General features: G+C 35.6%; 1 protein-coding gene across 17 annotated transcripts in view; it reads right to left on the bottom strand.

Annotated features, from left to right (window-relative positions):
* Positions 1 to 11,782, bottom strand: part of PAM (peptidylglycine alpha-amidating monooxygenase) — a 269,177-nt gene that overhangs the window by 116,832 nt on the left and 140,563 nt on the right. For all 17 annotated transcript variants that reach the window (XM_076008209.1, XM_076008207.1, XM_076008212.1 and 14 more), the window contains one exon: positions 314 to 401. In XM_076008209.1, the coding sequence (XP_075864324.1) occupies positions 314 to 401 (88 nt within the window). The remainder of the gene's footprint in view (positions 1 to 313; positions 402 to 11,782) is intronic.

Below are 11,782 nucleotides of genomic sequence, written 5' to 3'. Positions count from 1 at the left end.
TAACATCAGAGAATCAATAATCTGAATGTTCAGGCTTTCTTACAAGCCTTCTGTACTTGGACACATTATGTATAATGATAAACACATATTTATTAAGTCAGCGACAAAAACTGATACATATGCTCCATTGCAGACTAAATAACTATGATAAACCATGATAATCATGCGATGCCAATGAACAATGTTCTTTTTCTAAAGCAAAAAAATTCTGCCTATTTATTATTCAGTTGTAAAATACTGGCACAGACATACTTTGTACTTGTAAAAAACATACTTTATACATGCTTCTCTACTGTGAGCTCATTATCCTTACCAGTAACTTCCAGTGGAGGAAGGCATATTACATCCAAAAAGTAACATATGATGGACAGTATCCATGCTGGCATGAGGTTTGAAGTCGACTGTTAAGAAAAAAATGATACACGAATGTGAATATAAGTTATACTTCTGTGCATAAATGTTACAAGAGATCACACCTTTGAACAGTTCGAATACCTGTATAACAAAGATATTTCAATACTCTCACGATAGAAATGCCCTGGTCATATAAATTATTTTATTCTTTAAGATGACCATGAGTTAATAATTTAATTTAGCAGGATAGTAAGCTATTATATAGCTAATAGAAAAAATAATAATAGGCTAAATATTACACATACACACAGACATTTTTTAATGGAAGATCCCTTTTATAGTGGTGAGGGCATTATGTGCGTATAAAATGAAAGCCCCAGGCTACGTACTCACAATATATGTTTTTCCAGATCTCAGTAGAGTGCTGAGTACCATAAAATGCTGCACAATATTGCAGTGAAACAAAAGCTACAGTGAGTGGTCAAAACATGAGCAAAAAACTCATAGAACAAATTTATTAGCATCTTAAAATAACAACAGTACTGTAGTCACTAAGATGTATATGCAAAAACGATTACTGGGAAAGAAAAATAAAAGTGGAAAATGTATCTTTACAAAAGTACAGAAAACTAAAAATTACTGTCCTGAATGAGCATACAGTACTTGTTAAATGGACAAAGGACATGAATAGAAACTTCTCAAAAGAAGCCAACAAACACATGAAAAAATGCTCAACATCTCTAATCATCAGGGAAATGCAAATCAAAACCACAATAAGATATCACTTAACTCCAGTGAGAATGGCCTTTATCAAAAAGTTCCCAAACAATAAATGCTGGCACGGATGCAGAGATAGGAACACTCCTACACTGCTGGTGGGACTGCAAACTAGTTCAATCTCTGTGGAAAGTAATATGGAGATACCTTAAAGTGATACAAGTAGATCTACCATTTGATCCAGCAATTCCACTACTGGGCATCTACCCAAAAGATCAAAAGTCGCTTTATGAAAAAGACACCTACACTCAAATGTTTATAGCAGCACAATTCACAATTGCAACGTTGTGGAAACAACCCAAGTGTCCACAAATTCATGAGTGGATTAATAAAATGTGGTATATGTATACCATGGAGTACTACTCAGCTTTAAGAAACAGTGGTGATATAGCACCTTTTGTATCTTCCTGGATAGAGCTGGAACCCATTCTACTAAGTGAAGTATCTCAAGAATGGAAAAACAAGCACCACATGTACTCATCAGCAAATTGGTATTAACGGATCAACACCTCAGTGGCCATATAGGAATAACATTTATCGGGTGTTGGGCAGGTGGGGGAGGAGGAGGGGATGGGTATATACAAACACAATGAGTGAGATGTACAACGTTTGGGGGATGGTCCCACTTGAGGCTCTGACTTGAGCGGGGAGGGGGTCCTGGACAATATATGTAACCTTAACACTTGTAACCCCATAATACGCTAAAATAAAAAAAATAAAAATAAAATCTTGAGGTTTTCATACCATCATTTAAAATACTAACAAAGAGAGAATGGCTGGAAAATGGACTTGATATATCTTGAGACTGTTTTCTATTACCAAATAATGTAGTAAGCCTAAGAGAATGAAGAAAATGCTTTGGAAGGAAAGAATCAATTGGAAGTTACAACAGTGACAATTCATAAAAAATTATATTGTTATGAAGCCTGAGTTTGTTAGCAAGAAAAACAGAAAGAAGAGGGACTCTGTGTCTACAGACCACTCTCAGTTGAGTGCAGCATTTCCTCCCTTTCTTCCAGAATCCTATAAGGAATCTGTCCTGGCTGAAAGAAAATTGAAAAATCCCTGAGGTGGAAGTATCTTGCCTTTATTTTGTCTTTAATTCAGCTTAAGTTTATTTAAGTATATGATACAATTTGTAGTCTTACATTCATTTTTATCAGACTGTTTATATCACTCTACGGACATCTATAACTTTTTTGTCTGACTGTATCCCCCTCCCATCCCCTTTTTTTAAAGAAAAAAATCTCTCTACCAATCCACAAGGGACTATCCAACAAGAAGCTGAATCTTCTGATTTTTTGGAAGCTCTGTTGATGATTACATGATTTTCTCCCTTTAGATTACCTTATTATGGGTGGATAGTTTCCCTATGACTGAATCATTCTTGGAATTTTGGTAATAAGCAAACATGGCCAAGTGCAGTTTATTCCAAGTATTAAACTGTTGCAAAACAATGTGAGTTTCAGGCATCAGCTGAAAATCCAGGTGGAAATATCCAGCAGAGTTGGAATTGCGTGGCTCTTGCTCAATATAGAGGTCAGAGAATTACATATTTGGGAAGCACTCAAAATCTGAACCCAGAGGCTGTGGGAATGGACAGAATGGACTTCCAACAGGGGAAGTAGGAATCACAGAGAAAGCTCAGGACAGAGTTTTAGGGAAAATCCTTAGCTGTCAGGGTCAGTTTAGGAGATGACAAAAATGTCTTTTTTATGTTAACGCAATGTACCTGCTGCTGTGAAACAAAACAAAAACCTTTTCAGAAAAAGAGTGAAGCTATCAGCAATTTCATAAAATGAAATCTTTTTTTTTTTTCTCTTTTTTTTTTTTTAGCTTCTAATAGGTCAAGTATATAAAATGAAATCTTAATAAGCAAAAGATGCAGGTAAGGATAGGGAGGAGATCTGTTGGGAGAGGAATAGATCATAAAGGCAACAACATATAATCTGCAGTTTTTCATTAGGAAGGAAAGAAAACAGTTTGCTTGGGCCCTTCCTTGTGCAAGAGAATCCACTAACTGTTCTTTGCAAAGGGAAGTTAATTACCCAACCATTTTCTGATTTTTTTTCTCATTCTGACATACTATTTTAACTATCACTTATTGGCTCCACATTGAACTCTTATGAGATATGTGTTTAATTGTCACTTCTCAAATGAGAAATCTATGTCTTGAAAAGGTAGCAAAAGAAAATTCTTCGGAGTTCCCTCTCACAATAACTTATTCTCACTGACATACGCTTTTCCGGAAACTCAAGATCTAATTTAAATGCTAAGTAAATTAGTGGTACACAGCAAAAACAAGCAACTCACCATCTTTTTTCATATCCTAAAGTATAATATCTAAATATTTATAAAATTCTAGCGCAAAGTACAATTCATTGCAAGTTGAAATGAAAAATACCTCCAGCAAAAGGAATGTCATCAAAATGTAAATCTAAAACAAACAGTAGATGCCTTAAAGCAGTGCTTGGACAATTTCACTGAAAGGCCTGCTGCCAGTGGTAGGGAGGGGCTGGCTGGGAAAAGATTATTCTGACAGGTTCGTTTCCTGGGTTTGTTCTATTCCTACTTACTATGCCTGGCTTTGAAAAATAAGACCCCACCCCCTAGTGAATAAAAAGAAGGTCTGCTGGGTGCAAGACACATATATGCCTATGCAGGAGATTTCAACACAACACAAAACAGAATATGGAAAAATACTTTAAGATGACATCTTAAAAGAAATTTCTCATTTTTTTTTCCTTCCCATCATACACCAAAGAAATAAAGGATCCAAGGGCAAGAGAGCTAGAGGATAATAATGAAAACAACTGCATTTAAGTGTACAATTCTGACAGGCAGAATAAACAAAGGCAGCCTTGGGATGGTGAGAAACAGTGCAAAACACATCCTCAAGAGAATGCAAGGGAATATTACATCCAGTAAGATTAAAAGTGCCACCGACTCTTCTAACTCAATAATAAGGTGACAGCTGCTTAAGTGGAAATGGTACTTTAGTCTCAATGGGAACTAACTGTTTGGTGCCTAATGTATAAGATCAGGGAAAATTTTATAGGCAAGTAAGTCCTGGGCACTCAATATCTTTGAAGGACTAAGTAAGACTCCAGAAATAATGACTCACACACACAAATTAAAGGAAATATGATGACACTGAAAGTGTAAAAAGGTGGGAGGATTTCTCAAAGGATAATGTCATCAGAAATAAAAGACTCGAAAGTATGTGTGTCAGTAACATATTGAACAGAGAGATATTTATAATTTCTGGAGTTCTAAGCAAAATTTTGCCCTAACTGCATAAAGTTGTTTGGGATTTATGATCTCTTTTAGCTAACATCAAACTACAATCAGGGTCATAAAATTCTCTAAGAATGTGGCCTGGGACAGAGTTTCATTTAGCACTTGGCTTTTTCTCTGTATTTCCTTTCCAAGTGGATATTCAGGTCTGCATGTCAAATTTCGATTTTTGTGCCAGACTCAGGACATGGAAAGATTCTGAAGAACACACATAGCTAACTGGAGGACTCAGAGACTTTGGAGATATCCATGTACATATAACCAGCCCTAAATTGCCACTGGAAATAGTAGGAATATTCTTTTTAGCTAAAGATATTCATTACAGGATTACTACAGACCATGGATAATTAATGTATTGAATAAAAAAGAATTGCCTTGCAAATTCAAGTTTGGATCTCAAGAACTTTGGCATTCTAGAATTGTTGCATGTATATATCATTAGAGATAATCATTGTTAACTGTCTTTTTTCCTCCCAGTGGAATCATATTATATACTGTAAACAGCTTATTTTGCATAGTGTGGTTATTTTGATGTTATTAAACAATTTTCTTCAATGGTACTTTTCAGCTTGGTCTGTACATTAGAATCACCTATGGAGCTTGGTAAAAATACACATGCCCAGGGTCAATCCTAGATCAGCCCCTTGTATTCCGCCATCAATATCACAATCAAATCTCCAGAGGTCATTCCTAGGTATCTTTTAAAAGTGTCACAGGTAATCACCGGTGATTTTGATTATAGTATGCATTTTTAGTGGCTGAATATACTCTATTATGTGAGTATCCTCTGAGTTTAGTCAACTAATCTTAGTTGACTTGGGATCGTAATGCTCCTTTAAGTGCACAGGGCAAATAGTAAAAATAAATTTATAAAAAGAGTTTCCAGAGGTAAAATTCAGTTGATATTTCAGAGTTATTTTATTATAAGAGGCCACCAGAACTCTGTGTTACATCATGCAATTTTAGCTCTATCACCTAAAATCCTTTTAATGCTGAGGTCTGAAGCCAGCATGTAAATGAAGACTTATGATTACATCCCTGTCTGATAAACAGTCTGTATCCTCTTGTGCTTTCAAGCCATATTCAGTAATGAGAGAACTGGGAAGGTGCAAGGTTCACGAAACAATAATGTAAAAGAGATGTCATGATTTAAAAAAAAAGAAAATACAGGCCCTAAAATCTTACTACTAGTATTTCTTTATTTTGAAAAAATAAAGATTATACTTCAAAAACCGCTCGACGTTAACTGAAGATAGCAATGCTCCAAATTGTGATTTAAGTGTAGGATATGATCAACTTTAATGTTCATAATCTTGTAGTTTGGCAAAACAGATACAGATAAATGTCAAGTTCACGGCACTGCAGTCCATTTGCCAGGATTTTAAAAACCTGCAACCATGACATAGTATGTTGTCTCCCTCAAGCCTCCTCCATTACCATGAAGCAATTCTATGCTAAAATAAAGGTCTTTTGCCTAAACATTTATAGCCAGAAAGCTTAATAGTGAAGTTGTCATTAATTCCTGATAGCATGGACAAAGATGTACAATGTATAAAGCATCCTTAACATGGTTTATGAGGACTTTTAAGCTGCTGTTGCCAAACTGACCAAGAAATAAGACTCCTGAGCAAGCCTATATATTGATTAACTGTAAAATGAAATAATCCTTACTTCTGAATAAAGGGATTTCAACACAAAAAAAGAACTAAACTTCTGGATGATATATCTTTTAAAACTGAAGTTTATGGTATATACCTGAACCAACTAAAGAATCAATAAACAGATTTTATCAGTCAAGCTATGCAAGATAAAATAGCACAAGCTTCATTAAGCCCTGTTTTTGTAATGTATTCCTATAACAGTCTCCCCCTATTAATTTCCTACAGAATTAAATCCATATTCCGCATTTGAGGCCATGTATAATATTGTGCCAGGCTCCTGGCTCACCACATTTCCAACATGGCAACCCTTATATCCACTTTTCACTCTCATGAGGCAGCTAGCCTCACTTTATAATCACAACCACTAACACGTACTAGGGGCTTACCCAGTCCAGGCACTCATTTACTCCTTACAAACACCCTGTGAGTCTGGTCCTTTGTCCTCCCAAATACATGAGCCTTAAGGACAGAGAGGTGGAGTAGCTTGTCATGCAGCTTGGAAGGGGTGAGGTTAGGATTTGAACACAGAGCAGTCTGGCTCAAATCTCATTCTTTCAAGCACTATATGATGCTGTCTCTCATTTACGTTCCTTCCTGATCATACTGTTGGGGACTGTTCTCTACATATCCAAGTAGGCCATCTTCCCAGGTCCAGATCAAATCTTACCAACCTCCTTCACAAAATATTCTCTGACTAGACCAACTCATAGTGATCTTTTTACAGCTGACCACTAAGGTAGTTCCTACAGAAATAGCCGAAATGGCTATTTCAGAATGACTGTCAAAATCCCATGAAGCCCTCCACAACTGAAGCACATCTATACATCAGATTTGATTCCAACCTTGGCTGCCTAAATTGGCCACTTCACTGGGGCTAGGTGAGGGGTCATTTTGACGTCTCTGCATTAAAATAGCTATGTTAACATGTCGATTATTTTTTGGTGCTCACTGGATGTACCTAATTAAAGACATTCCTAATTCTCTGCTTTATAAAGTATAGTTCCTACTCCCCTCCCACCCTTTTTTTTATTGTCTAATGAAAGCCTGGAACTTCTTGGAGGTTGTCATTTTGGAAACATGGGTGTTTGGGTGACCAAAGGAAACAAGACACACAATAAATACTCTGCGATTCTGAAAGAGAGTATATAGCAGCAACAACTCCTTCACGATTATGACCAAGCAAATTGGGTTTTATCTACTCGTCAGAGTATCTTATCTGTGCTATTGATAATAACTCTTTCCATGTAGCTTTCACTAAGAAACTAGAAGAGCTTCCCAGGGTGTCTGCTGGAAGGTACTCAATAGTCATCTGGGAGACAGAGACTATTCATTATTCATGTTGGAAAAAAATTCTAATTGAAAAGAGAAGGGAAAGGATACTCAGTCAACTAATTGGAAGCAGAAAGGTGATAGCGTGATTGCACGGGGATGGGGATTCATACACATGTACACACACCCACCCCCACATATATTCTTCTATTTACCGCTGTCAAAGCCATAAAATGTGGATATATGAGCACTGTACCCTCCATGACTTTATTCTTTATAGTCACACTATCTGATGACCCATAAGCATGATCAAAATTAGACTGTTCATGCAGTTCTCAGAGTATCCCAACATCATCTGATCATGTGCTTTGTTTAAGAAAGGTCACATTTGGAAATCTTCCAATCTGTAATAACTATGCAATTCTGCACGCAGAAATTGTTTTACATTCAAGAGAGAAGCCCAGAAAATGAAAAACAATGAATCATTAGATTAATTTAATCTATTTCTAAATTCAGTGGCTTCTTTCTCATTTGTATAGTGCAATTTGATAGATAGGGACCTGCCATCATTCACTAAGGAAAAGACACATTTATTTACAGGTCATCCATGTGAGGGAAAGCAAGTGGATGAAGATGACAGTCAAATTTCTTGGCTGAGTGGACTGCTGTCAAAGCCAATTCCTCTGAGTGTCTGTAAAACACCTTTTAGACAGCACCACAGTTCAGTGGTCAAATGCAGATTTTATCATACCTTCACCCATTCCAATTCTGTGATTTCTTATTAAAACAATAAACAAAAGCAATGCTCTAGGGAAAGCTATGCTTTTGTTCAAAATATAAAAATCATTCTCATCGCCATTACAGTATTTCCCCAAATACCTACTTTAATCTGCATTTAATAATTCAGCACAAATATATAAACACATTATCCAGGTAGTATGTCCACATGTAAATGTAATAGGCATATACACAAATGAATTCCATGACAACTGTGATGGTATATTCTCAAAATTAAGAAGTATGTTTAAAATGCATTATATAAACAGTCACATAAACATAAAGTCATAATTATAAGTCATTCATACCCAATTTTGACTTTTAACACCATCAAGAAAGTTTGTCTTAGTCCTAATAACCAGTGTGAATTGTACTCTGTGATTTTCTTCAGAAATTTGAAAAGTGCAAGGAGAAAGGACTTTTTATATGTTTTAACATTCTTATTCTTGTCTTCTAGAATTCTGCTAGGCTGTGTCTTCCCTGAACTTGTATCATACTTCACATCCCCATTGCCTACCCTAATAACTGGCATGCAGCAGAATTTTAAAAGTTTGCTAAATTAATGAACAAGTGGCTTTTCTTTAAAAAAAAAAAAAACCCCAATTATTACTTACATTAAAACAAAAGACATCATTTAAGGCAAAAGGTAGATTTTCTACTATTTGAAATGCCGAGTTAGAAAATGGCCAAAATAAAAACCAAACGGTTTTTTACTGTTCGTTCATGCATTCAGCAAGCAATTATTGAGTTCTTACCATATCCTGTGGCATATATCCTACTGGGATTCAAAAATTTTAAAAGACACAGATAATTTAAAAAAGGTATAAAATAGTTAAGTGTCTTAAGAATGACCAAACAGAATGGCTATAAAAAAAAGTAAAAATTATTATTTTTTAAATGAATGAACAAAGTATTATGAGTCTTTATAAGTCTTCATTTTCAAAAATATTTAATCTTATGATAAGGTATCCTGAGATCTAAAATTTGGGACAATCCACCAAAAGACTAAAGCCTCATTCTTTATGTTATCAGAATACCTTAGAATGGAAAAGTCTTGGTTACTCAACAAGCAAAATTTTCACTTTGGGAGTGTGAAAAAGCAATGTGATCACTTCCCAACATATCAGCTCTATATCCAAGCCCCTTTCCTTCTACCTATCTTTAAAACTTCATGCGTATTGGGATTTGTTTTCTAAGATGGTTTCAGGTTTGTTTTATTTTTTTTGGCAGAATTGGCCAGAGTGTTCCCAGTAGGGAGTGAAGGTAAGGGAATGAAAGAATAATTGCATTTGATGTGAGGAAGACAGAGATGTCCTATTGCTACATTTCAGTTCCATCTACTCACTTGATAACTTCTTTCATTTCTTCCTTTGATTCACTATCCCCACACTCAAATCTGTTATAATTTAAATGGCATACGACTAGGTTAACACATAACTAATAAAAAGCTTGGGCAGATATCTTAAATTCTCTGACCCTCTGTTTCGTCTTCTAAAAAAATGGCTTAAATAAGCTTAGCTTTCAGTGCCTTAAAGTCAGGCCATCAGCAAACAGTGTCAGGTAGGATGATGTAGTGGTCTAATGATTTATTTAAAAAAAAAAAAGAATTCCATGCAAACTATTGTACTAGCACCTAATGAAATCAAAGATATAGATGTTCCTATCTCTGTTTCTATAGCTATAAAATGAGACTATCTATAGGGTTATCTTAAGAATTAATGAGACAATACATGCAAAATTTTTTTATTTATCCCCCTTATATGAATGATTATTTGGTATTTCTCTTTGGTTTTCCATTTCCAGTTCTAATTTGCCTAGATCTAAACATCTGTGGTTGCTGGATTAGGTAAACAATGACAACCACAAATCACTTGGGCATAGAAAGTTAAAGGACTCACATTAAAGATGAAAAAACCCATCTGAACAAGTAACAAAATCTTTAGTATACATGCAATCCCCCAAACAATAAGGAAAAGAAGAAATACTGAAAATAGTTATTAATCTTAGAAGACCTCTCAAGGACCTTAGAACTTGGAATATTTTAATCTTAGAAGAGAGTTGTCTAAGAAAATGCAGAAACTGTTCTAATATAGACCTTTATGTGTTTCCTATGAATGTTTAACTTGACTGAATGTATTCACTTGTACTTTCCAATTTTAAATTATGTGAAAGTAAACATTTATATTAGGTGAGCCATAACACATTCCAGGATATATATTTATAGTCCTTGGTGTCACCAGTTCTAAAAGCATATACTACCACCATCCTCCAGAAACAACCCAGTAACCTATTAACATGAGATTCGTAAAACTGCTGTGACACATGACTACCATGTTTGCACAGGTGTGCAGGGTGGCCTTCTCTTCCACATAAATGTGAAACACGAGGAATCCAGGCTATCCCTCAACTTGGACACACAAAATATAAATTAGTAAAGAAAAAAAATCATGTAAAATTCCTTTTATGAGTAAATATTATTTTCTTCTAGGTGGCCAAAAATGTGGAAATAAAATTAAAGAAAGCTTTAATATTTTAATTATGAATTTATACTCTAAGTCATATTTAGTGCTACTCAAAACACAACAATGAGAAACTTACATTATTTTTGTCTTTAAAGTTATTCAGTTCAGGACTTGAGAGCACTGTCCTTCCTTTTTTCTTGTTAATGTCCAAATATTATGAAAAACAACAGTCAGGCAATGCTCAATTTCTCATGGTCTGATTTTCATTCTTAGGAATTAACTATGCCGCAAAATTTGTTGAGAGTATTGTTAGAGGTTGTATTTTCTGTTGTGATTGCCACCTAAGTGTGTGGGGAAAAATACATGCACAGTGCTCTGGCTTCGCAAGTCTATAATGTACATTCCTGTGGGAAACACCTCATGAAAATTCATCCTCAGACTGCCCCAAAACTACTATACACATTTTACAATTCGCATAATAGCTGTTTCAGACAGCCCACTTGAAGATTAGTTTCAAGGGGCCAAAGTACAACTCTCATTACCACCACTTTCTCTCCAAAATCAACATCTCAAACCAGAAAAGTGACATGGAAAAAAAGCAAATCCATGAATAATTTGCCAATCACATCTTTTCCCTGAACAGTTAAAAGTCTGTCATAAGGGATGTTTAAATTAAAACAACCTAGATGGAAACAGATGGTGCTTTGTCACTTTTCCTATCTGATTCAAAGTCTCAGTTGGGGAAGGTCTTGTCATTTAAGACTTCTCTTATTCTATAATATAAACAACAGAATGAATGTTCTTTCTTCCCTCTTTCCCTGCCTGCCTCCTGACCTCCCTTCTTTGTCTTTTCTTTCTCTCCTTTCCTCCCTCCCTCCTATGCCTGATCTCCCTCCCTTCCTTCCTTCCTATCCATCTATCTACCTGTCTGACAGGTAAAATCTTATATTCACCAATGCTGATTTTAAGTGCAGTCAATTTATAGCATGAACCAGCAGGTAAATAAACAGTCTGTTGAGCGGAGCGGAATTAAGCATCCTGCCACAGACAGAAAGCCAATACTATACAAATGGGACCACACGGGATTGGCAGCCATTGACATCTGCATGCCACTCCTTAACTACTATTACTCATGAATCTCTCCAGATACAGTTTGTAATCTTGTCTCTCAGTGGCTCTCTCTAG

The sequence above is a fragment of the Microcebus murinus genome, chromosome 11 (genome assembly GCF_040939455.1).
Source record: "Microcebus murinus isolate Inina chromosome 11, M.murinus_Inina_mat1.0, whole genome shotgun sequence".
Lineage (NCBI taxonomy): Eukaryota > Metazoa > Chordata > Mammalia > Primates > Cheirogaleidae > Microcebus > Microcebus murinus.
Note: the sequence above shows the minus strand (reverse complement) of the source record. Positions and strands in the feature narration are given on the sequence as shown.